The sequence below is a fragment of the Mustela putorius genome, unplaced genomic scaffold (assembly GCF_011764305.1).
Source record: "Mustela putorius furo isolate JIRA1106 unplaced genomic scaffold, ASM1176430v1.1 tig00000095_pilon_pilon_pilon, whole genome shotgun sequence".
Taxonomy (NCBI): Eukaryota; Metazoa; Chordata; class Mammalia; order Carnivora; family Mustelidae; genus Mustela; species Mustela putorius.
Window position 1 is genome coordinate 36,320,316 of NW_025421280.1, and position 24,306 is coordinate 36,344,621.

General features: G+C 60.6%; 1 protein-coding gene and 1 long non-coding RNA gene across 11 annotated transcripts; one reads left to right on the forward strand and one right to left on the reverse strand.

The window, feature by feature from the left end:
- Positions 1 to 171: 171 nt before the first annotated feature.
- Positions 172 to 19,320, reverse strand: ADAMTS10 (ADAM metallopeptidase with thrombospondin type 1 motif 10). 10 transcript variants are annotated; one of them, XM_045085185.1, is made up of 27 exons: positions 19,128 to 19,320; positions 16,753 to 16,832; positions 15,348 to 15,534; positions 14,813 to 15,159; positions 14,294 to 14,450; positions 13,668 to 13,885; positions 11,937 to 12,020; positions 11,658 to 11,803; positions 11,184 to 11,227; positions 10,937 to 11,042; positions 10,695 to 10,841; positions 10,314 to 10,455; positions 7,565 to 7,672; positions 6,967 to 7,112; positions 6,789 to 6,852; positions 6,045 to 6,143; positions 5,746 to 5,848; positions 5,322 to 5,455; positions 5,099 to 5,222; positions 4,136 to 4,216; positions 3,887 to 4,050; positions 3,666 to 3,792; positions 3,442 to 3,571; positions 2,928 to 3,132; positions 2,513 to 2,689; positions 2,280 to 2,439; positions 172 to 946 (listed from the first exon to the last, which is right to left on the reverse strand). In XM_045085185.1, the coding sequence occupies exons 3-27, from the start codon at positions 15,433 to 15,435 to the stop codon at positions 837 to 839; spliced, it is 3,411 nt and encodes a 1,136-aa protein (XP_044941120.1). In that variant the 5' UTR covers positions 15,436 to 15,534; positions 16,753 to 16,832; positions 19,128 to 19,320; the 3' UTR covers positions 172 to 836. The 10 variants fall into 10 exon arrangements, with proteins under 10 accessions (XP_044941120.1, XP_044941104.1, XP_044941109.1 ...); XM_045085169.1 differs by having other exon boundaries at positions 15,348 to 16,394; XM_045085174.1 differs by having other exon boundaries at positions 15,348 to 16,397.
- On the forward strand, positions 4,211 to 22,898 carry LOC123393428. The gene is made up of 6 exons (XR_006608208.1): positions 4,211 to 4,325; positions 6,949 to 7,142; positions 11,575 to 11,782; positions 11,994 to 12,110; positions 13,346 to 13,433; positions 21,700 to 22,898. It is a non-coding gene; the product is annotated as an uncharacterized LOC123393428 (long non-coding RNA).
- The last annotated feature ends 1,408 nt before the right edge of the window (positions 22,899 to 24,306 follow it).

Below are 24,306 nucleotides of genomic sequence, written 5' to 3' on the forward strand. Positions count from 1 at the left end.
CACTGGGCTCTGTCCCGGCTGGTGAAAGGCCCCTTTGGACTGATGGGACCCACCTGCGGCGGGAGCGGGGTGGGGGGCTGGGGCGGGGGGCCACGGCCCCTTCCATTCGGTGGCGGGGACTGCGTGTGACTCAGACTCACGGACGCTGTCACAAATCAACACTCGGAAAGCTACACAAGACAGAACTTTATTGATGGAGGGCTTCCTGGCGAGGGGTGTGTGGGCCCCAGGGCAGGGTCTGTAGCACCATGATGGGGGCGCCTGGATGTCGGGGTCCCCCTGGGGCAGGGAGGGCAGAGGTTGTGGTGGATCTTGCCAGCTCTGCCTCAGCCTTGTAGCTAGTCTGGTCAGGGGGAGGGTGTCAGGGAGGTGGTGCTAATCCCCCTCCCCCAGAGCGGACATAGACCCTCCCCCTCCCCCGCCCCCAGCTCAGAGTGGAGGGATAGGGCAGTGTGGGGGGCAGGACACAGGCAGACCCCCTCCCCACCCCCACTCTTCACAGTACATATTCCGGCCAAAGGGGGGCAGTATTAGGGGCTCCCTAGGAGTGGGTGAAAAGGGCTCTAGGGCGAACAGTTAGTTGTTCCCTCCTCAAACCCACCCTGGAGGGGGGCTCACTATGAACTGGGAGAGGGGATGAGGAGGGGCCCTGGGGTGGGCAGCCCCTCTCCATCCCCCAGCCAGGGGCCCTTTAGGGGTTCCCAATAAATAACTTCCGGCTTCGTCTCACCCTTTACTCCCAGCTCCCGCCCCCTCGGGCTCCTTCAGGCTGGCCAGCTGCGGGCCGGGTCCCCTCCAGCCGGCGCCCAGCGTTAGCTCTGGGGGCCGCGCGCCCCCTAGCGGCCGTGGCAGGTTTTGCAGCACATCTGGCGGAAGTAGGCTCTGCTGCAGAACTGAAATTTGAGCACCAGGGGGCAGTAGGCGACCTTGTTCACGTCTTTGCACTCTAGAGGGGGCGGGAGAGATCAGAGCTCAGGGCCGGTTCCCTTAGGAGCGCATCTGAAGGCTTCACAGAGCTTCTCTGCCTCAGTTTCCTCGCCTCTCAAAAGGAGCTTATAACTGTAACTCAAAGTTGGGGGGCCTGGGTGGTTCAGTCGGTTAAGTGTCTGCCTTCCGCTCAGGTCATGATCCCCGGGTTCTGGGATCCAGCCCCACATCTGGCTCCCTGCTCGGTGGGAAGCCTGCTTCTCCCTCTCTTGCTCCCCTTGCTTGTGTTCTCTCTCTAGCGGTCACCGTCTATCAAATAAATAAATAAAATCTTTTTTAAAAAAGTGTGTGGAAGAGGCTTGTAAATATGTCATTAGACTGTTGGTGGACTTTGGGAGAGACAGTGCTGAGTCTGGGACTCAGACTCAGTATTCAGTTACGACAAAAGCACTCCCTTTCAGTTATCCTTTTGGTCCATTTGGGGCTGTAATCCTTGCTGGTTTCCCTTTGTGACCGACGGAGGACCTTGAGGTCCAGAGAAGTCGCTCCTTCTCAGGGTATTTGAGTATTTTGTGTTCGTGGTCATCGACCGTCCGTTTGCGACAGTGATGCGGGCTCCCACTTGGCCAGTGAGGTAGGACAGGGCCTGGTGCCTAATAAAGGGCCTCGTGGGTTGTTTTAGTCCATCTCTCTCACGCAGCTCCCGGGCTAGTGAGTATATCATTATCCGCCTGCCCCATTAGAAGGCGCAGCGGAGGGAACCCAATCCAGGCAGTCTGGTTCCAGTGCCCGGGTAAGTTATCTATTGCCCTGTATGGAGAATAAATTCTTAGGTAGGAAAAAAAAAAAAAAGGACATATTTCCTTTCTAGGGAAAGCGATTTTGTCCCCCAGGGGACATACGGCCAGATCTGGAGACATTTCTGCTCGTCACCACTGGGGGGCAGGACCGCTATTGAATATCCTACAGGGCCCAGGGCAGCGCCTCCCCCCGCCCCCCTCATCCCCGCCCAGCCAAGAATGATCCGGTTCAAAACATCAATAGTGGCAGAGGTTGAGAAACTCTGAATTAAAGGAAAACACTCGGCAGTTCACGGTTCGGATGGAGAAGACTGGGATGAAGGTCGCGGAGGTGGCTGCGGGAATGACCTGAGTTTTGGGTGCCCGGAAGGATCAGGCGCCTAATATGCTTGGTATATAGTGGCACTAAATACTGCCTGCAGGGAGAGGCAGTGAAGTGCCTGGAGGGGACAAAGACGCTCCGGTGGTTGGAGATGCTCCAGGCCAATGGTCAGGACTCCCACGCTCTGGACAGGGCCCCCGTGGAACCTTTTGGCCCCGCGCCGCACATACCTTCGGGGCCGTCCCCGGGGGGCGCGCTCTCGCACTTGGCTTCGCACTGCTGTGTGGACGGGGGCCGCAGAGTCTCTGCGCACTCTCGCGACGGCTGGCCGGTGTGGCTGGAGCAGCGCACCGCGCGCTGTTGCTGCCCGATCCCACACTGTGCGGAGCACTGCGGGGAGTCGCTGCTGAGCCTCAGCGGGGCGCCCCTTCCCTCCGCCCCCGTCCCCAGGGCGCCGGCCTACCTCGCTCCACTCGCCTGTCACCCAGCGGGCCGGGGGACAGCGGCGCAAGTTGCAGCGCATGGTGGCTGGCGGCTTGGCTGCGGGCGGGCAGTGCGCAGGGGGCAGCGTGGCGCGGTGGTCGGAGCTCTTGCACAGGACGACGCGGTGGCGCAGGCCTGGCCCGCAGCTGGGGGTGCACTGCAGTCGGAGAGGGGGTTTCATGCTCCTGGGTGCTCCAGTCCCCCCACGCGGGGGGCAGGGAGGGGCAGATGGTGGTCCAGAGGGCGACAAGGAGAGGTCAGCTAACCTTGGACCGGTTTGGGGGGGCACTAGGTCGAGCAGGAGGGGCTTGTGACTGCCGAGAGGTGCCTTGGTGGGAACCCATTAAGGGCTTCCCAGCATCCCCCCACCCCCACAGGGAGCAGTATGGGCTGACCTCTGACCAGTCCAGGGCAGCCCACTCCGGCGGGCAAGCGGGGCCTTGGCAGGCCTCCAGAACCGGTGGGCGCGGCTGCGGGCACGCGCTGTCATCCAGCGCCTTCTCCTCGGCGGCTGACACCCGGCGCTGGCACACCACGGAGCGGCTGCGCACCCCCGCATCGCAGCTGCGGCTGCAGCGGGACCAGTTCCCTACAACCCAGCTGCGGGGAGGGGGCAGGTCTGAGAGAGTGTGCAGGGGAGGGCCGTCCCTCGGGCTGGGGTCCCGGCATATCCTCCTCCTCCCCAGGAGCAAGCATCTTGGCAGAATTCCGCACAGGGCTGCTTCTGCAGGGAGCACCCCAGCACACCCCTGGGACATCCCCACCCTGCACCCACGCTGGGGGTGGGAGGTGCGTCACGCTGAGGGAGAGCCTCCACCCCACCCCCGGGAGCCCTGTCACCCTGATCCTGGGAGCACTGCCCACTCTGGCTCTTGTCACCCCGAGCCTGCAGCCTCGGCGGGCACTCACTCTGGTGGGCAAGGCTCCGTGTTGCAGGCACGCTGCCTCTTGGGGAGCTTGCTGTGGGCGCTGCAATGGTGGGGGGCCACCGCCGAGCTGTCCAGCTGATTGCGGCACTCCACGGCCTGCACCTGGCTGCCTGGGGGGTGGCCAGGAGACCCGCTCAGCCCCACCGGGACCAGCAGCGGAGCCCAGGGGACCAGTGCCTACCCCCGACCGCACCCCGACCTCACCGCCGGCACACTGGGCTGAGCACTTGGTCCAGGGCGCATAGTGCCAGGAGTAGGGAGGCAGCGCGTCTCGGGCAATGGGCGCGTTGAAGCGGTAGCGGAGGGCAGCCAGCTCTGTCCGGGCCAGTACCTGGGGTGGGGGAGGAGGCCATCAAATGGAAGCCAAGCTCCAGTCCCCACAAGGAGGCTGCTGTCTTCCGGCATCTTGCTCCCACTATTGTTACCATGACGATGAGAGATGTGTTTATGGGTCCCAGGCCTTCTAGGCTCTGCGTCTGATCTGGCCCCTGCCGCAGCTGAAAGGTGGTCCCAGCCAGGGGCAGGCGGTGGGGCTGGGGGGTTCCAGGCAGCCCCTCCAGCAGCAGGGATTCCTGGTCCCCCTTCAGGGCTAGGAGGACAGCATAGGGGTCAGAACCCCAGCTGCACTGACCCCCTGCTGACCCCCAGTCCTCATCCCACCATCTCCAGCTCACCCAGGTGACTGAGGGAGAGGTTCAGGTCCTGGATGAAGATGTGGACGGAGCCTTTGGGAATCCAGACGACTTCCTCATATCCTGGATGGCGGAACTCAGATGTCGCCCAATTGGCCCTTCCCCCGCACCAGCCTACCCGCCCCACCCCCCCATTCCTGGCCCTCGATGATGACAGCGAACCATTACTGCAGTAAGTGCTTACAAGGCCATCCTCTGTAGCACCAGGTCTGGCTCTGTGAAGTAGATGGGTCGTCACACCCATTTTACAGATGACAAGACTGAGGATCAGGAAGCTGAACAACTCGCTCAGGTTTGACAGCTAGGAAGTGGCGGGGCTGGGGTTGGAACCCCAACTTTCCTGCCTCTCTGACCACCACAGTGGTGTGGTCCGCTTCCTACCCACCCGGCGCAGAGGGATGGGGACACTGTGGAGGCCCCAACACACATGGTGACATGGCGAGTTCAGCAGTGCGGGCTCCACCACTTCCAACCCAGGTCCCTTCCTGTCCCCTGAACCCCACACGGGGGCCTCACTGTGTGTGTCGGCTCCCCGGAGCCACCCCCGACTCCCTGGGGTCGCTGTCCTTCAGCCCAAGGTTGGAAGGCAGGCTCAAGTTCACCATACCCTACAGATATCCCTCCCCCCGTAAGACTTTTCCTCCAGCACAGAGTCCCTCAAGCCCCTGGTTCAGACCATGGAGAGTGGTCAACCCCTCTGCCCCCAACCCAGGGCCAGCCTCCCAGGGTGGGGGCGGGGAAAGGTTTAGGTCTGGTTGCCAAGGTTTAGACGCCAGAGCCCAAGCTAGTCCCTGGCCTTGAGCTGGGGCATTGCTGTGCCCCGGGACTTCTTGGGGTCCCCACCGGGCCCCTGGGTCTGAGTAGCTGACGCTGGCTACTGTGATGGGGCCCGTCCTGCCCTCAGTCACCAAGCGGCCAGAGGGAGAAGGAATGGGGTTCTCTCACCAGCTGCGGGCGAGGCTGGGCTGAAGACCCCCTCAATGGTTTCACAGGCGCTGCCGTCACCACCGCAAACCCGACACTTGTCCTCCCTCAGGTCGGAGCCCAGGACCCGGTCGCAGCCCACGTGCTGGGGAGGTGGGGAGGGTGGGGGGGCCGAGCGTCAGTGAGCCCCGCTCCCTGTCTTCACTCCCCTATTCCTTGCCCTCTGTCTGGGAGTCCCCTTCACCTTGCACTCGCCGCTGACGCAAATGTCCACTGTGTCAGGGCGACAGGGCGTCCCGTCCACCACGGCGGCCGCTCTCTCCGTGTAGAAGTTGAAGCCTTCGGCCAGGCATGTGAGTGAGCAGGCCTTCACGCCCCCTGGGGGGGCACGGCCCCGTCAGACGGAGGGCCAGGCCACCCGGGACTCCCTGCTCGTTCCCGAGGATGGGGGTAGGGGAGGCAAAGAGGGAGAGACCCCAGCCCCAGGGTGGCTAGGCAGGTTGCGCAGAGGGAGTCGGGATTCCCGGTGTCCAGTCAAGGAACTGCTGAACCACATTCCTGGGCTCTTTGGCCCTTTGAGTGAGGGGGTGCTCAGTCAGACCCCACGACGCTGCATCCACCTGCTGCCGCCCTCCAGTGCCCCATGGCCTCCTGGGTCCCTCACTCACCTCCTCGGTATGTCTTCCACGTGTAGAATTTTCCACGGAAAGGGATGCTGTCAAATTCGGAGCATTGCATCTCCCGGAAGTCCTGGGAGCCCGGGGGACAGTCCTGGGGGCAAGAGAGGGACAGGGAGGGAAGCCATGTGTTGGGGGGTGGAGTTAGGGCACAGGCCCGATGCTCAGAGCAGGGTTGGGTTGGAGGGGGAAGCTGAAGGCAAGAGGCCAGGAGGAAGCTGTGGGGGGCCAGGTGAGACAGGCTGGTGGCGTGGGCCAGGGCCAGGCGGTGGGGCTGGAGGGACGGGTACTTCAGAGATGGAGCAGATGACCCATGAGAGTTTGGGGCGAGCTGGGGATGCTGGCTGGGTTTCTGGCTTCAGACCATGAGGCCTTTCTTGAGAACAGGCCTAGAAAGGAGCCAGGGGCACTCATTATGGGGGGTGGGGCATGGAGACAGGAGCCACTCCAGGTGGGGCTGGGAAGACCACTCACCCCGCGGCCCCCCAAGCGCTCCGCGCCCTCTGAACACCCCCAGCTGCAGTAAGCCTTGTGCTTACTGGGTGTGTCCACAGAAGACTCGCTCACAGTCAGAAGCCCCAACCAGCCATGGGGAACCCCGGCATTTAAAGAAGGGACAGCAGTGGAGATGAGAAGACAGAAGGTCTGTGGGGAGGAGCTGGGAGCACAGGGCAGGGGTGATGGCAGCACGGGGGTGGAGTGGGGTAGGGAGTTGTGGACGGAGGCCATGGTTCCTGGGCAGAAGGGAGGGCAAAGGGAGGACCCAAACTGGGTCCTCAGTGGCTACTGGGTTTGGTGACAGCTTGGAGATGGCTTTGGGGTGGGGTTGGGGAAGTTTGGGGAACCCAGCTTTGCAGGGAGGAGAGGTGCAGTGCACTGTAGCTGGAGGAGGATGCGGAGGTCATACAAGTTCAAGGTGGGGGAGTCATCTGAGAATGGGAAGGAACCAGACGCTTGCAGGGGAGCCCCCGGGCAGGTGTCTGGAGGGCAGGGCAGGACAGCGGATCCCAGCCTGGGGTCCTGGGGAAACTCACGTCGGTGTTGCAGGAGCGGTGCCGCCGTCTCTCACCCAGGCAGTACTTGCCCCCGATTGTTGGCCTGGAAGGGTTGGGGTGGGGAGACAGAACAGATGTGGGGCGGGAGGGAGGCTGTTAGACAGAGGGGGACCCCGCCCCCGCCCCGCTCTCTTTACAGAGGGTCCTGAGAGCTGACCTGGGGCTGTCGCAGTGACGGCTGGAGGAGGACACGCCGCCGCCGCACGTCCGGCTGCAGTCGCCCCACGGCGTCCACGGGCCCCAGGCCCCGTCCACGCCCTCCGGCCGCGACCCGAAGGGGACGCACACGCGCTTGTAGCACCACTACGGCAGGTGTTGGGGAGAGGAAGCAGGGTGAGTCCGGCTCCGCGGACTCCCGGGATCCCCGCGCTCTTTCCTGCCCCGCCCCTCCCCCAGCTAGAGGTCACCGCATCTCTGGGATGGGACCGAAGGGGCGAGGGTGGAAGTGGGGTCTGGGGACCCAGACACAGGCAAGATGGGGGCGTGGGCTAAGCCTACGGTCACCGCCGGGAGGTGAAATTTGCCCTGGGTCTAGCACTGCTGGAGTAGGGGCAGCGGGTGGCCTCAGGCCATGGGCGGGACCTCTGGACAGTGGGCGTGGCCAGAGCCGACGGAAACCCGCACGGAGGCGCGATGGGCGTGGCTCAAGGAAAGGGGGCGTGGCCAGAGCCGACGGAAACCCCCGACAGCGGCGCGGTGGGCTTGGTTCAAGGGCAGGGGGCGGGGCCCGGCTGGCTGCCGGGGCCGGCGCTCACCCCCTTGTCGATGGTGTGCGTCTGGCACAGCGTGCCCTCGGCGGCAGGAATGCTGTTGGTGATGCACCGGTTGCTCTTGCTCAGACACCACAGCTCGCTGCAGACCTCCTGCGGGCCAAGGCGCCTGCTCAGGCTCGTCCCCCGCCCTCCTCCCTCGGGCAGCCCGCCCGCCGGGGGCGGCGACCCGCTCGCTGCCGCCTTGCGGTGGGGCCCCAGCGCTCCTCCGCTGGGTCTCCAGGAGCCTTCTGGAGTCTTCCTGTGGGGCATGGCCTGAGACCTCCCCTCTACCTTATGGGCTGCACTTTACCAACGTCCGTGTGTGTGTGGCAAGCTCCCTTAGGCATCACTACCCCCGTTTCACTGTGAGAAAACCAAGGCTTAGACAGGTAAAGTCACTTGCTAGCGACCACACAGCTTCTGAGGGGCAGCCTTGGCTCTAACCCGGGCCTTTGATAGACCACTCTGTGATCTCATCACTCTGGTGCCTCTTGAGTCTCCAAACCTGCTGAGGAACGAAGATGATTCTGCATTCCTTGTTGGGATGGGTTAAGCGGCCCCCCGGGAGAACAGTAATTCTGAAAACCCTGGCCTGGAAGATGGCTCAGGTCAAAGGCCTCATCTCTAATTTTTTCCATCTGGTGGTCTTCTTTATTGCCCTCCCCCACCACCCCGCAAACTGTGGAAGCTCTTGGAACTTTTACTCTATGGGAGACTCGGCCTGAACAAAGACAGGCTGGATCTGGTTGGGATGCGTCTTTGCCCACTGAAAACTCAGCCCACCTTCCTGTCGGAATCCTGCTTGGGCTGGACCAGTCCCAGGAAGTCTCTCTGACCCTTCAGGTTAATATCGCTGGACAAATCCCCTGGGTTCAGGGGTGTCCAAATCTCTGACCCTCTAGCTTACATCTGCCCCACCTCCCAGGGCCTTCTCCAACCCTGGGAAATGGAGAGCCTTCATTCTCCTTTTTATAACCATGTGCCATTTCCTCTTTGAACCTAATCCTTTCAAGTTTTAATATTCTGGGACGGGGCCAATCAATGGCTGTAGGAAGGGGCAGCCTCTGAGAGACATCTGCACACACATGAGAAGTTCCGGAAAGTTGTTTTCAAGTCCGCTCCCTCAACTGTCCTCCAGAGTCCCTGTCTTGTGCTCCTTCAGAGGCTACATCTCAGTTAAAAACTCAGCCTGGTTTTCTGGCTTCACTTGGCTTGTGTCCTCCCGGCCATTTGTAAATATCACGGGCCCTCATCCCACTTCTGACACCTCTTAAGGAGAACTGGCTATTCCAGTCCTGCTTTTCCTTCTCTCCACAAGGAGGCGCTGTGGTGCACGTGAACGGGCTCTGAGCCAGTCGGGGAGACTTCAGCCCCGCTGGGGAATTGCCACCCCCCCTCCCTGTCTTCTCATCTAAGAGATAGGCCTTGCCTACATAAAAGGCTGAGAGGCATGTGACAGAGTAGATCTGAAAGAGATTGCACAAACTCCCCGTTATTGTGTAACAATGACCACAGCTATCTCTGGGTTAGGCACTGGGCCTAGCTCTTTACACGCGTTAGCCAAGTTATATGTAGTCAATAATTTCCCCCTTTGCCAGGGGCTCCGGGAAGATGTTCCTTGGAGAAATAAAAGAAAGAATCAATTCAACATACAGCCAGTACCGGCCCAAGCTCCTTATTCCGGCACTTCCTCCCCTCCCCCACCTCATTATAAAATTTGGAGTCACAGTGAGACCTTCGAGTCCCAGCTCTGACATGTTCTTGAACTGTGATATTGGGCAAGGCACCCTCCCTATGCCTCATTCCCTTCACCTGTAATGTGGAAATATAGCAGGATTGTCAAGAGTTTAAACAAGATGAAACATATCACATGCTTAGCACATAGTGGGCGCTCAGTAAACGTCAGCCACTGTCATCATGGTTAGGATACCAGGGACACAGCAGATGCTCCAGATTCTTTAGAAATTCGTTAAGGGTGCTACAGTTACCAGTCAGGCTAGGGAGGGTGGGAGAGCAGGTTAAGTAGAAATGATGCCAGGGTTTGTCTCCTTGTCTTGCCCTGGGATGAAGTGAGGGCATTAGAACAGCTGCCTTTTCCTGTGTTGAATTGACATGGCCTCAGCTTGGACGTGGCCATCTAAACTCTGATCTCTGGAGTCTTGAGGAAGCCGGCGGGCCTCCAGCTTCCTTGGGGGCAGCTGGGAGTGAGACCCCCAGCTTGTTTCTCTACAGAAGGATGGGGCTTTGGGAAATCAATGCAAACCTCACCAAGAGGGAGGGGTGGCCCGGAGGCTCAGAGCCCGTCCAGCCAAGCATCAGGGCCAGGCGATCTTGTGAACCAGTTGGTGGGGGATGTGGGGAATGAAGACAGGGTGTCCCTGGAAGGCTCTGCCCAGTTCTTTGCCGAGTGGGAAAGATGGTCCGTCCCCAGGGAACTATTTCCACCCCATTTGGAATGTTTGGTGAAAAACTGCCCAGTTAGGGGGTTTGGGACTTTAGTCCTGCAGTAGCCCACCAGTGGCCTGACAGGCTAGACAGAGGGGGTGCCCAAGGTCTCCCCAGACCAGCCCCCAAAATCAGGGGTCTGGAGGGCCAGGATATCCCACCCTCCCAGTCACTGAGTGCGTGTGACGTCTATACACCTGTGCACCTCTTTCCCCCTGGCCCCCACGGGGGCTCACCCCCTTCCCGACGCTCCCACCCCCTGCGGCCCCTCCCCTCCCAGGAAGGAAAGCAGGAAGGCTCTCTCTACCCCGTATTTACACTGACGCGATTTGACTCCATGTTGGAAGCGGCACTGTTCGTCTGCGTCGTAGGCCTGGCCGGGTGCCACCGTGGGGTACACGAAGTCCTGTCTGGGGGGCCGGTTGTTCAGGCACAGCCCCAGGCCTGAGCTGGGGCAAGAAAAAGGAGCTGTGACGTCAGGGGGCTGCAGGCGAAGAGCTCAGGGGCCCGGGGGGGGGGTGGTGTGGGTCATAGGGTGCAGCCCTATGTAGGGAACAGGACCCCTCCCGGAGGCAGCTCCGGTTTCCAGACCCCGCTCCCCCGCGCCCCCTCCCCCACCCCGTTCCGAGCCAAGGTGAGCGGGAGCAGGGGGGGGGTGGGGGGGGCGGGCACGCGGGCACGTCCTCACTCCAGAAAGCTGGTGATGTAGTCGCGGCTGCAGGACGACCACACAAAAGGGTTGGTCTTCATGGTGATGTGGGCGGCCATGAGCTTGGCCGGGTCCTGGCCACGGGCCCCACAGCTGTTCCCTACACCGTCGTGGTTCATGCCAAACCTGGGGAGAGCGGCGTCGGCTCCACCACCCGGGCCGAGGAACCTGCCGTCCGGCCCGTCCCCGTCCCCCATGCCCCGCGGTGTCCCCTGCCTCACGTGTGTCCGATCTCGTGGGCGATGGTGAAGGCAGTGGCCAGACCGATGTCCTCGTTGATGCTACAGCTCCTCTCGCGCTCGCACATGCCGCCCACGGGGGCCAGGCCTGGGGGGTGGGCGCGTGGGGCAGGGCTGGGCTCGGGTTGTGAGGGCTGGTCCAGCCAGGTCCCCATCCCGCCGGGGCCGGGGTGGGGGGGCACCCATCCGCTGCCTCCACGGGTGCCTGAAGCCTACGGGGGTTAAGTACCTAGTGTGCCACAGGGCTTGTTCCTATAGATGCAGATGTCATAGCTGTGGAAGGAGAAGGGGGCAGTCAAGCGCTGGGGCAGTCAGGCGCTGGGGCAGTCAGGCCCCAATCCCTGCAGGGGCCACCGTAACTGGTTTCGGAGGCTCCCTTCGGCCTCTCGCCTAGAGCCCGTGCTCTGCCCTCAGTGGACCTCGGGGATGCTGGGGGTGGGTAAGTGACTGACTGACTGCATCAATGAGACAGCGAGGGAACAAGACTGTCTGTGCCCAACTGTCCCCCCCCTCCCCCCATCCTCCTGAACCAAGGCTCTCAGGCTCCCAGCAGCCCCTCCCCAAATCTGACTCCCCACTGGAGTGGCCGCAGTTTCCCAGCCTCTCCCATCTCCCAGCAGAAGTGAGCCCTGCTTGGACCAGGAGGGTCCCCGGGACCACGCGTTCCCCCGGCCCATGTCCTGGAGTCCTCCCCGCCCCTCACCGCGTGATGAGCACTGCTGTGTCGTGGTTGGCCACACCGTTCTCCGGAATGGCATTGCCATGGCCGCTGCGATTCACGATGGATTTCTGCCACTTGCAGAAGCTGTCCAGGGACTTCCCGGCATGGTGGGTGATCTCCAGGGTTGGCTGCAGACAGACAGGGGGGCATGGGGGCCAGCCACCCCTGTGGGAGGGGGTTGGGCAGGGGGAGGGGGAGACAGGCAGTGCTGGTGTGCGGGGGGCAGGTGCGGGGGCAGGTGCGGGGAAGGGGCCCTCGCACCTGGTCCTCCGTGAGCAGGATGAGGCGTGTCACCAGGATATTAACGATGTTTCCCAGACTTGAGTCCTGGAAAAGTTTGGCAACCTGACCTCCAAGAAACAAGAGAGACCGAGTCTTAAGAGGGGCCCAGAGCAGGAGACAAAAGGCAAAACGGCAGTGGCCCTCCTTCCCCAGGTGAGTCCTGCGGGCCAGGCTCGGGCTACCCCTGCTGTGCAGGTAGGGACAATGGTCATTCCCATTTTACAGAGGGGCAGACCGACACACAGAGAGGTCAGAACCCACAGCGGATAGGTGCCACAAGGGGGCTTCATGTCTGGGTTGCTCCCTGGTACCTTCCTTTCTGACTCACCCCCATTCAGCTTGTCTGTCTGTCCTCTATCCCTACCCATCCCCGCAGTGGCCCCAAGTGTCTCTGCCCAGAGGTGGCCCGAGGAATGTGCACATTTGTTCTCATTCCACGGCTGTCTAAAGGTACCAATTTGGGGGCGCCTGGGTGACTCAGTTGGTCAGCATCTGCCTTCAGCTCTAGTCAGGATCCCGGGGTCCTGGGATTGAACCCCATGTCCCCGTGACTCCTCCTTGGTGAGGAGCCTGCTTCTCCCTCTCCCTCTGTGCCTCTCCTCTGCTTGTGCTCTCTCTCTCTCTTTCAGGTCAGTACTTAAAATCTTAAAAAAAAAAAAATAAAGGTATCAATTTGAGCATCACCATAAGAAAGTGGAAGAGTCGGGGGCAGGAAGCTCTGGAGATGGGGCGAGGGAGGAGGAGGAAGAGCCTGGGGTCAGGGGGGCGGTCGCCACGGTGTGCAGTGATCTCGGAGCCTGGGGCATCACTGTCCCACGTGGAGAGCCATAGAAACTCTGGCAGGTTCTAGACAACTTTTTTTTTTTTTAAATTTTATTTATTTATTTGAAAGAGAGAGATCACAGGTAGGCAGAGAGAGAGGGAGGAAGCAGGTTCCCTGCTGGGCAGAGAGCCCAATGCAGGACTCGATCTAAGGACCCTGTGCTCATGACCTGAGCCAAAGGCAGTCTTAATCCATTGAGCCACCTAGGTGCCCAGGTTCTAGCCAACTTTGAAAGCCCAAGGGAGGGAAGCAGGGCTAGGGCATAAGTGCGGTGCTATGTCAACATTTTGGGCCACCTCTCTGTCTGGCTCCCCCTGCCCCCCACCCCGCCTGGACTCTTTCCTCCTGGGGTAGATATTATGACAACAGTGTCGTACAAACGTGGAAACTGAGGCTCAGAGAGATCCGGAGTCTCGACAGACAGCTGGTATGGGCCCTGGGGACATCTGAGTGTGGGTGAGCGAGGTCACCACGTGAAGTGGTGGGCAGGTGCCTGCGGGAGGATTCAGGTGACCCCCTGTGTCCTGCTGGCCTCAAGTTCAAGCTGCATCCTTGTTTTATACAGCAGGTGCCTGCGCAGCCTCAACCGCGTGCCCGGGGCTCTTTGGAACGCTATCCCGACTCACTGCGACTGCCTGAGCCTTCCGGAGGAGGTACTATTCCTACCCCCATTTCAAAGGGTGGGTAAACCGAGGCACGGTGGGGGGGGAGGGACTGGTCCAAGGGCACATAGCTCAAAAGCAGCAGAGCTGAGTCTATGCTCCTGGCCGCCCAGCGAGGCTGCTTCTCCTTATTCCTTGCCCAACCGGCCTCCTTTCTCACTCTGTCCCCTCTGCGTGGGTTCCCCGATCTCAGGGCTCCATGGCCAGGGAGGGGGAGGCACTTACAATGTTCATGATGGCCAGCACGTACTGTTCCACGTCTCGGCGCCCGTGGTAGGCCACCATCATCTTGTCAGCCACCACCAGGGTCTCCACATAGCGCTCGCGGCTGACGGAGCGCTTCAGGCCTGGCTGGCCACGCTCTGTCTCATTCCCCAGGGGCCTGGCGGGGGGTGGCTTCAGGGTACGGAGCCACCACGGCCGCCCCTTCCATGGCTTCTCATCTGGATGGACAATTTCTGGTCATTCTGCTGCCTGCTCATAGGTCTGTGACCCTGTCTGATGGTGCATTGGCCCCACGGGCCGGCAGAACCCTTGGTCTTTGGCTACTGGGTGTCCTAGGTGTCCAATGTCTGGCTCTACTATGGTCCACTACCCAGAGGATGGGCTCTACGCTGTCACATTGGTTGGTGGCATGGACAGCTGGGCCCCACAACAACCAGAGTGACCGCGCCACTTCCTGAAAATTCCATTGCCCAAACATAGGCATGGAGCCGCCTGCCTCGGCATGGGCACTGTGCACCATGTCCGTCTGATCACAGAGGGTTTATGCCTGAGCACCTGTCTCACTCACGGCAGGGCCGTCACACACTGCTTCCTCCCTCTGCCCGCCCCCACAAAGACAGATGTACCTCTCACTCCACAGGCTGTGTCCAGGTGGGGGTGACGCAGAGAGGAGCGCTTGTACACCACATGGGGGCCACTGTCCTCTGGGCCCTGGGCCCCTTTGGGCCCACCTTTCAGGGGCTCGATCAAATATTCTTCTTCATCTGCCACAATCAGGCCATGCTGGGGGTTGGGGAGCAGGTGGAGGGCTTGGATCAGGCTTTGGTTCCAGGGCCCATGGGACAGTACCTATGTCTTTACGATTCCATTCTTTCTGTCTTAGTGGGTTTATGTTGCTTTTCTTTCTTACCATTCTGAGGAGGAAGTTTGATTGGTTTCCTTTGCAGCCTGACCTTATGGCTACACATTTTCCTCAAAGTTCTGCTTTAGCTATGTCCTAGAATAACTAATCCTTATGACTAGCTCAAAATACTTAAAAAAAAACCATCCACCTGGATTCCTTCTCTGGCCTACATGGAGAAGTGTTTTTCATAACTCCCAAGCTGGTGGGCATGTCCCCCTGCTTCCCGGAACCCTCTGCTCACCAGGCCCCCGCAGGTGCTGATGGCCACATGGGAGCTGCCAGCCTGACCCTGCAGGTGGCCGGCGTAGAGGCAGTGGGGCCGGGCAGCCCTCTGCCAGGCCAGGCCCTCCCGTGTCCAGTACTCCACGGAGACGTGCCCTGCTAGAAGGCGGGGGCTGCGGGTCAGGTTCAGCAGGAAGTGGGTGCTGGGTGCGGCCACCTTGTAGTAGAGGCGGGACTCTGGGGCTGGCCCTGTGCCCCGACGCTGCCTCCGGGGCGTGGGGGGCGAGAAGGCCAGCAGGGCCCCATTGTGGTCCACTCGCGTGGGGAACGCAATCTCATAGCTCTCCAGACTGGACAGGAACTCATCTGCGGGCGAGGGTCAGAGGCTTGGGGTGAGCCATAGGAGCGATCTGGGTCTTTGTGGCTTGGCTATGGGGCCAGTGATGCTGGCCTCACTGACCCCAGGGCCCTCCCCCAAGTGACTGCCATCCCAGCCCCACTGACCCTTCCTCGGCTCCTCGTTCCCTCCCCATGCTGCCCTGGGACGCCCCTACCTTGAGACTGGAAGGCGTGTATGACTTCGAATGTGAGGCCCAGCCCCAGGGTAAGGGCCCAGCGGAGGATCTGGTAGGCAGGAGCCATAGAGGCCACGTGTCCACATGTCTCTCTCCAGCCCCGGCTGCCGGCAGCCCCCACAGCACCGCCTCCCCTGTTCACAGCCTGGGCAGCATCACCGGGCTCCTGGGAGGGAGGAGTTGGGTCGGGGGGGCGGGTGCCTTGTCCTGCTGCCCAGTGTGGCCAGTGCTGAAGCCCATTCCTCCCAGCTCCCGGGATGCCTCTGGCATTTCCTCTCCCTGTCCCCACCCCCCTCATCCTCCCTATGCTACAGGAATACACAGGGGATCGGGACTCAGTGGGTACCTACTACGTGCCAGCCACCGGCCTGAGTGTTTTCACACCATTTCATTTCATTTCCACAATAATCCTGAGGACTCGTTCATGGCTAACGATAGGCACGGCAGAGATGCCGTCTCTGCCCACCGAGGGGCCATCTCCTGGGAGTGACCGAACCAGAGGAGTTCAGATTGTGACAAGTTCTCTAGAAATAACGGGGAGGCTCAGAAACAGGCTTGGAGGATGAGAAGAAACTCGTCACGAAGAGACAGGAGCAGGTGCCCAGGGAGAGGAGCCGCAGAGGCAAAGGCCCAGAGGCAGGGAGGACCTGGGTGTGGACCCAGGAGCACAAGGGCCAGTGCGGCTGGGCAGAGTGCCCGTGGGGAGGCAGGAGCGCAGCAAGGGGAGGCTGGAGTGGAACACATCTGAAGGCTGTGCTGGTCAGTGGGCATTTTCAGCCCAGATTAAGCCAGAAGTGACTGGCTCCTCCCACCAACCCTCTCTGACTTAGGCGCTGCCATTGGGTCCCCGGCCACAGGGAGCATTATTCACACCTACAGGTGGCATCTGTCCCTCTGACCTCTCCTCCACCCTCTGTTTCCAGCCTCGCCCCTGGTTCGACTCCTTCTCCTTTCAGATTCTTCTTTCTGGAAGCTCTAGGGTTGTCCGGGAGAGCTCGGTTTCTCTGGCATCTGCCCCAGGCCAGCCTGCTGCGCACAGACACCACTTTGGGCCACTACCCTGTGCCAAACCCTCCTCCCCACTGCAGTCTCCACCCTCCTCCTCCTCCTCCTCCTCCTCCCCTGTGCCGTTTCCCCCTTAATCACACACTGTCTTGTTTTCTTTGCAGCCTGGCCAAGTCTGAGAGTTGATCTCCAAACAGGGCAGTTCAGCACACGAGGGAGGGAGCCAGGTTTTCAACAAGATGCAGACTTAGAAGCTGACATTACCCGCTTCTGCTTGGACCCCTCCAGGGACGGGGAGCTCACTCCAAGACACTCTGTGACCCTACTGGTCCCTTCAGCTGGGCTAATGATTATCCCTTGTTTTTTGGTTTGTTTTTACCTTTTGGGGGTGGCAGTGGGCGGCCTGGGGTCGGACACCTGTGCGTGAGCCCCTCTGTGCCTCAGCCTCTGCGTTAGTGCCTAGACAGGGAGGGGCAGGGAGGAGGAGCTGGCCTGGGTCTGAAGTTCAGGGGTGGCTGAGAATACTCTGCCCTTCCCCCTGACCCTGACAAGCCTCCTCTTGGATTTCATCCTCCCTCAGCTCCTGGGCCCCCACCAAACTCCCTCCTCCCTGTGCTCTGATCTCCTCTTGCCTCCTCTCCTGTAATCCATGCTGGAGACCTTGACCGGTTCTGATTAAACCCCTTCCTGGTCAGTTCCCCCGACCCTCCCCTGGCCTTAACCACCCTCCCCTCCCATGCCAAGGTGGCAACGTTCTCATTGCAGAGTGAGGCTGGAGCTCCCTTTCCCCCAGTCCTGTCTCTCTCCTTCTTTCCTGCACGGCCAGGCCTGGTGCAGAATCTCCCCGCAGCGGTTCTGTGGCTCTGGTCCCGGCTGCAGTGTCTTTGAGTCTCTCTGCTCCGCACCCCTGAAGTCCTCACCACTGTCCTCTGAGGCTGGGCCCCTCGACCTCACAGCAGGGGTGGGGGGTGTGTGGAAGGAGCCACATAGGTGGGTGGGGATGGAGGGAGGGCTGCAGGGAGGGACAGGTGTCCCTCCAGGGCTGGGGGGGGCGGTGTGTGTGGGGGGGGAGGATCTGGGATAGTGGCCCCTTTGCAGGGTGGTAGCCAGGGGTGACCTGCCATGGGGGTACTGGGAACAGGTCAGTGGGTTTCTCCCCACTTTCTGGGGAGAAAGTGATACTGAGGGTAGGGAGGTTAGGGGGTTCCCGGGCTGAGCCCGGCTGGGGGCAGCAGCAGGGGTCTCCACTAGGATGTGTGCGGGACTGCATGTGTGTGACTCTGCGTGTCTCTGGGTGTGTGACTGTATAAGTAGACTGTATGTACATAGGTAACTTTGTGTGTGGTGCCTGTGCCCATGTGACCCTGTGTGTGGCCCTGTGTGTGCCCGAGTGGCTTGTGTGCACGGGCGCGCACGCACGCACGAGCGCGCGTGCCCGGGCTTGGCCATAGCTCCCAGCCCCTCCTCCCAGAAGGCAGGAGGGAGGCGGCCAGCACCGGGACGGCGCCAGCGCCGGAGGAGGAAATGCCGCGGAAGCGGCCCGGAAACAGCGGAGGCTCCATCGCATCCCAGCGATCGGGATGGACCCGCCGCTCCACGCCCAGACCTCCTGGGCCGGGCCGGGAAGATCCGGCCGCTCCGTGGAGGCCAAGGCTCGGGCCTCCCGGGCAGAGGCCTTCTCCAGGCGCCGCACATCTGGCTGGGCGGGAGGCAGACCCTGCCGGGAGAGCAGACAAAGGCCCGCCCGCGGCCTGCGGGAAGAGCGGGAGGAGGGGGCCGGCGCCCCGGCGGGCCCCCCTCGACTAGCCACTAATTAAAGGCCCTGAGCCCGACGGCCTGGAGACACTTGAAGACAGACGGCTGTGGCCTCCGTGACCGACTCAAGGGAAGTGGGAGGTGCCACTCCCACACCCAGACACACAAACACACACTGGTAGCAAATGCACACACTCGAGGGTGACCACACCTGCGCAGCTGGGTACCCACAACTGGACACCGCAGACCCACAAAAGGCTCGCATCCCAACACACCGACACGCTCAGAACACACACATCGGGAGGCAAACGCAGGAGACACACAACCACACACTCCCCAGACCTATGTGCACACACACGTACACACTCATTCACAGGAGACAACCTAGAGACCCACACTTGGGCCTACACACACGGACATGTACACACTCGTTCACACACTCCCACCAGACAACGGACAGAGTCCCGCAGAACTTGACATACACACCAGACGCACTCACATACAGGCATTTACACACTTGTTACTCTCAGACACACCCGGAGACAGCGTAGAGACACGCACACACTCACCTAGACATCAACATACATAGCACTTAACTATGTCAGTTTACACTCACACCTATGCACACACACCCCACCCCACACGATCGCACACAAACACACCCAGACCCTCATGGACATGTTCCTGCGGACACACACAGGCAGCTGCACGCACACATACGTGGATGCCCACACGCACCCCGACACACATACACGCACGCAGCGAACACACCCAGACAGGCGCCCGCACGACCTCAGTGTCGCGCACACTCGGGGACATCACACACCGTCACAACCCCCGCCCCGCGGCTGGACGGTCCGACAGACCCGGGCCCGCGGCCGTCCCCGGCCGACGCGGACACACAAGGTCACCCGCGGCCGCCCGGCGCCGGCCGCCTCCCCCGCGGGCGCCCGCCGGCCCCGCCGAGCCCGCTCCCCGCCGCGCCGCCCGCGCCGTTACCTGCGGCCGCCCGCCCGCCCGGGGCCTCCGTCCGCCGTCTCCGCCGCCGTCTCGCCGCCCAGCGCAGGAAGGGAGGGAGCGAGCGCGGCGGCGTGGCCGGGGGAGGGGGCGCGGGGAAGGCACTTCCTGAGCCGCCTGCCAGGGTTATAAAAAAACCCCCAAACCGCGCGCGGCCAGAACCCCGCCCGCCGCCGCCGCCGCCGCCGCCCGGCCTGGGCCGCGGGCTGGACCCGAGCCAGGGACCCGGGAACTCCGGCGGCCCCGCCCGGACCGGGCCCGCCGGGGGGGCTGGGTGGGGGGGGGGATGGCAGGCGAAGGAGGGGGGAGGGAGTAAGGTGGCAGGTGGGGGAGGGGAGGGAGGCAGGGTGGGGGGAGGGGAGGGAGGAAGAATTGGGTAGGGGTAAGGGGAAAAGGAGGGAGAGGAGTGGGGTGGTGGGGGGAAGGGAGATGGACTGGAAAGAGGCGGGAGGAGGTGGGGGGTGGAGGAGGAGGCACGGTCGTGTGGGGAGGTGACGGGAAGGAATGGGGCGCGGAGGGGAGGAGGGAGCGGGGAGCGGGCGGAGGGTGGGGGAGGGGAGAGCCCACTCTCTCGCCGGCACCACCGCCAGCATCGACAACAGCTGTTATTTATTGAGGGCTAGTCCTGCTCAAACAAGCATTTATTGGGCGCCACCCGTGAATAAATCTCAGCCCGCCCCTGCCCTCCCGGAGCTCCCTTCTGGGGGCTTGACCTGCCGCGGGCCTGGTGGGTTCCATTTCACAGAAGAGAAAACCGAGGCTAGAGACGGGGAGAGTGACAGTTTCCTGAGCGCAGGGGCCTGGGGGTTTTATTTATTCCTGGGGGGGGGGGTGGTTCTCAGTAGATGTGGCGCTAACACAAGGATGGGGCTGACCTGCATAGTCAGGGCAGGAGTGAAAATCCATCCCAAGGTGGCGGGTAGCGTCCTAGGCCCTGGGTGCGGGGCTGTGACCCCCAACCTCACAGCCCCAGGCATTTTCCAGGCCTGACCCCCAGGGAACTAGGGTCACACCCTCCGGAGTCTCCCTGCAGGGTGGGTGATAACCTTACAGGCCGCTGTGTGGAGGGGTTCATTCAACAGCAAACATGGGTTCCTTTTGTCCTGAATTTGGAAAGTTAGGTCAGGGCCCAGGTATACAGCAGGTACTCCATAAATACCAGACTGCTCCTGGAGCGCCCACCACATTGTGGCCAGACCAGATGGACAGCCTGCCCTTGGGTTTGCTTACCCCCACCCTCCATTGCCCACACCCCCCATTTGAGGAACAAGTCCAAGTAAGCCAGCTCTGGCCTCTGTCAGCAGTGCCTCCGTTTCATGGGGGCCCCCTGGGAGCCCACCTGGCCTTCCGGCCTTCCGTTTACCTCTTTCTCTAAAGAGCGGGCTGCCCTGGCATTCTCAATTTCCCTAATGATGGACCCTCCCACCTTTAGCCCAGGGGCTCCTATAGCCCCTGGGTCTTTAGCCTGATGCTGGGTGGCCACCAGGCATAGCTGGAAATTTCAGGGCTGCTTTGAGCCAGGAGCTCCCAGGCTCTGCCACTTCCTACTTTACTAACCTTCTTATAATCATTCTGTGAAACTGGCTCTTTGGATTCATTTCTCCTTCTTACCATCCTGCAACCCCCAGATGTCCCCTGGGGGTCTCCCTCTCCCCCTGGGGGTGTGGTCTGGGTAGTGCATGTGACTCAGCCTTAAGCCACTCCCACATACCCATCTCTGGGCCTCAAGGGTTGGCCGGCGGATGGGCATGTCCATGATTTGCAGGGAACTCTGGAAACCTTGGAAGCTAGAGTAGCATTTGCAGCAGAGTCCCCATAAAGGAGAGGCTACTTGTAAGAACAAAGCCACGAGGTGGAGGAGGGTTATGGCCCCAGGGCCATTGTTTAAGCCTTGAGCAAGCTGTTCCTGAAGCCCACAACTGGGATTTCATTCATGAACTCTTTTTTGAGTACCATTTTGTGCCAGGTGCTGGTCCCGGTACTGGGGACATGGTCAGCAACAGCAACACGGCAACCCCATTGAGGTCACCACCCTGTCTCTTCCCCCTGATGTTGCCTTGACCACCCCACTTGTCCTTCAAGTTTCATCTCACACATCAACCCCCCTCCCCCCACTTCCAGATTACATCCACACACCTTCTCTCCCATTTCCTGATTTATTTTACTCTTAGCAGGAGTCACCACCTAACACTCTGGAATGTTTATTTTTGTTGGTTCTTTCTCCCTCACCACAATGGAAGCTCTGAGGGAAGAGGTTTCCATCTGTGTGGTCCACAGCAGTATCCCCAGTGCCTAGAACAGGGTCTGGCACGCAGGTGACAGTACGCAGTATTGAGTAACTAGGGAGCCAGCCAAAGGCTCCTGGGGACATGACCTCGACACTTGAATGTTAAGAAGGAGGGTGAAGGTGTGAGAGCATTCTAGGGGAAAATCACAGCAAATGCAGTCTGTTACGGCCATCACATTCTCTTTTGACTTAAAGAAGCTTGGACGGACTTAAAAAGTTTTTTTTTTTTTTTTTTTTTTTTTTTTCCTGTAACTTTGGAACTTTTAGAATCCAGAGTGATGCAGGACGTGCCTGGACGGATGCAGTACTCAGTGCGGCCACAGGAGGGCAGAGGCCCCCCCTCCCCCCGCAATCGCGTTGCTGCCCCTCGGAGGGTCCGGACCGAGGAAATCAGAGACAAAGATAAGCACGTGACCCAATGATGGAGCACCTTTGAGGCGCGAGCTCATAACGCAGGCACCGTTATCATACTCATTTCCCAAATGAGAAAACCGAGGCACAGAGTGGCTGAGTAACTTGCTCAAGGAAGCTCAGCAGCAGGTGGCAGAATCAGAAAAGAACCACCAAGGCAAACCACTCAAAGGGAAGGCAGGTGAGCTTGAGGGTGAAGACATGGGATCATTGCACTGAAGTGTGGGGGGGACCCCCTTCCTCAGGGGCTGGAACCCCCACCTCCAGCCTCCATGCTTGATGTTTCCCCCTTAAATATTGAGATGAACCTTGCTTGTCCCAGGCCAGGTGAAATGGACAGCCCCACCCCCTTTCTCCATTAGTGGTCAGGGAGGGCTCCTCCTTGGAAGGCACGTTTAATTACAGGTCTGAGGGATCAGTAGGAATCAGGCAGTGGGAGGGGTGAGGAAGGGTTTCATGGCACACCCGTGTGTGGAGTGAGTTTTGTCTCAAACTCCGCCAGGCACGGCAGAGGGGGACAGACAAACACTGTGTGGCGTGGCTTATATGGGGCATCTGATAGAGCCCAGCTCATGGAAACAGATGCTGGAATGGTGGTTACCGGGGCTGCGGGGTTGGGGGAGGTGGGGAGATGTTGGTCAGAGGGTACCGACTTCCCGTAGGAGAGCGAGTTCTGCAGATCTCCTGGACAGCCAACAGCGTGGGGAGTGTAGTTAGCAATGCTGTATTGATACCTGCAAGCGGCCAAGAGAGCAGAACGTCAGTGTTCTCAGCACAGAGACGACTGGGTAACTTGTGGCTTGAGGAGCAGGTGCTTGCTAATGGGACTGTGGTTAACATTTTGCCATGTATCAGTGCTCCAAATCAATATATTGCGTGCCTTAAATTTACAGCATGCTCTGCGTCAGTTCTAGCTCAATAAAGCTGGGGATCAAAGGTAAAACCAAAAAGCCCAACTCTGCCTGGCAAATACAACACAACCCTCCCACCTGCCCCCTGGTTCCAGAGCCCTGAAGATTCCTCCCTCCCGCAGCCATCCCCCAGTCCCCGCTTCCGGCACCCCTCTCCTCCCCAGCTTTGGGGCTAGGATGGCTTCTGCGCACATCACTCCCGATCTCAGAGTGATGATGTGATGGCTGGCCTCACAGTTTCTTTCCTGCTGCTGGGGCAGATGTGCATGGCTCAGCTGTCCCCCTCTGCTACAACCCTGAGCGTGGGACCAGCCATTTCCCCCCAGCCCCATGCTTCGTGATACAGATTTTAGACGTGGCTCCTTTCTTGTCCTGCCTCACCTGGATCTCTGTGCTGCCCCTGGCACGTCCAGGCGAGTGGCCCAACCTCCAGTCTTCTCTTGTTCAGCCATGCTTGGCAGAGGATGAATAAAATCCCCCTCTCCTTCCAATGGCGGACCCCTGGGGGTGGTGACGTCCTTACACCTTGCCCATGGGTGTGACAGGGTGGGGGTGGCGAGTGAGCGGGGCGGGGAGTGCTCTCAGGTTGGGAATGTGGCTTTGGCAAAGTCCAAGTTGGCTAAGAACAAGCTCTTAGCATTGGGGACCATCTCCCGTCACCAGGGTGGGGGGAGTCATGCCCAGATAGAGCAGCACGCCCCACCCGCTTCTTCAGGGTGGCCCAGGTCCAGCAGATGGGGGCCAGAGTGTTGTGCCGAGGGGGTAGCGTGCAGAGGACGCCTGGTTTCTGGGTTTCTGCTGGGCCCCATCAGGGCTGGGGGGAAATGGCTGGTCCCACGCTCAGGGTTGTAGCAGAGGGGGACAGCTGAGCCGTGCACATCTGCCCCAGCAGCAGGAAAGAAACTGTGAGGCCAGCCATCACATCATCACTCTGAGATCGGGAGTGATGTGCGCAGAAGCCATCCTAGCCTCAGTCCTGGGGAGCAGAGAGACCTCTAGAGAAAACAAATGCGTGCTCTGGTTCTTAGACTCTGTGGACACCAGGACGCTTCAGTGGGACTGTGGATCTGAAGAACAGAATGCTGATGATCCCTGGCGGGGGATCCCGAGGACGGGGGCGCTCTGAAGCCTCCTGACTCCTGCTTAATTGCTGTGTGTCCCTGGCAAGTTGCTTGGGCTCTCTGAGCCTCAATGTGAATGCAGATATGGGCGCTCAGTCTGTGCTTAGCGGCCGGCTGTCAGCTGAGAGGCTTGTATGGGTACTGCAGGTAGAATCTTGGCAGGGAGGTGAATAGTTCAAGACTAGTTTTGTTGCTCTTTTCTCGTCCAGGACGATGCAGCACAACTGTAAATGCCTAGTGAAAGCTTGCCAGGCTGTTAGGGCCCAAGACTCCTGGGATGGAGGGTCCTTAGGTGCCCCCTGCTGACTCAGAGCCTTTTTTCCTTCTCCAGCTTGTCCCCCAGCCTCAGCTGGGTGGCCCTGGTGGGGCCAGTGGGCAGGCAAACGTTTGTGTTTAAGATCCTGAGATCTTGAGGTCACCACCGAGCCAAA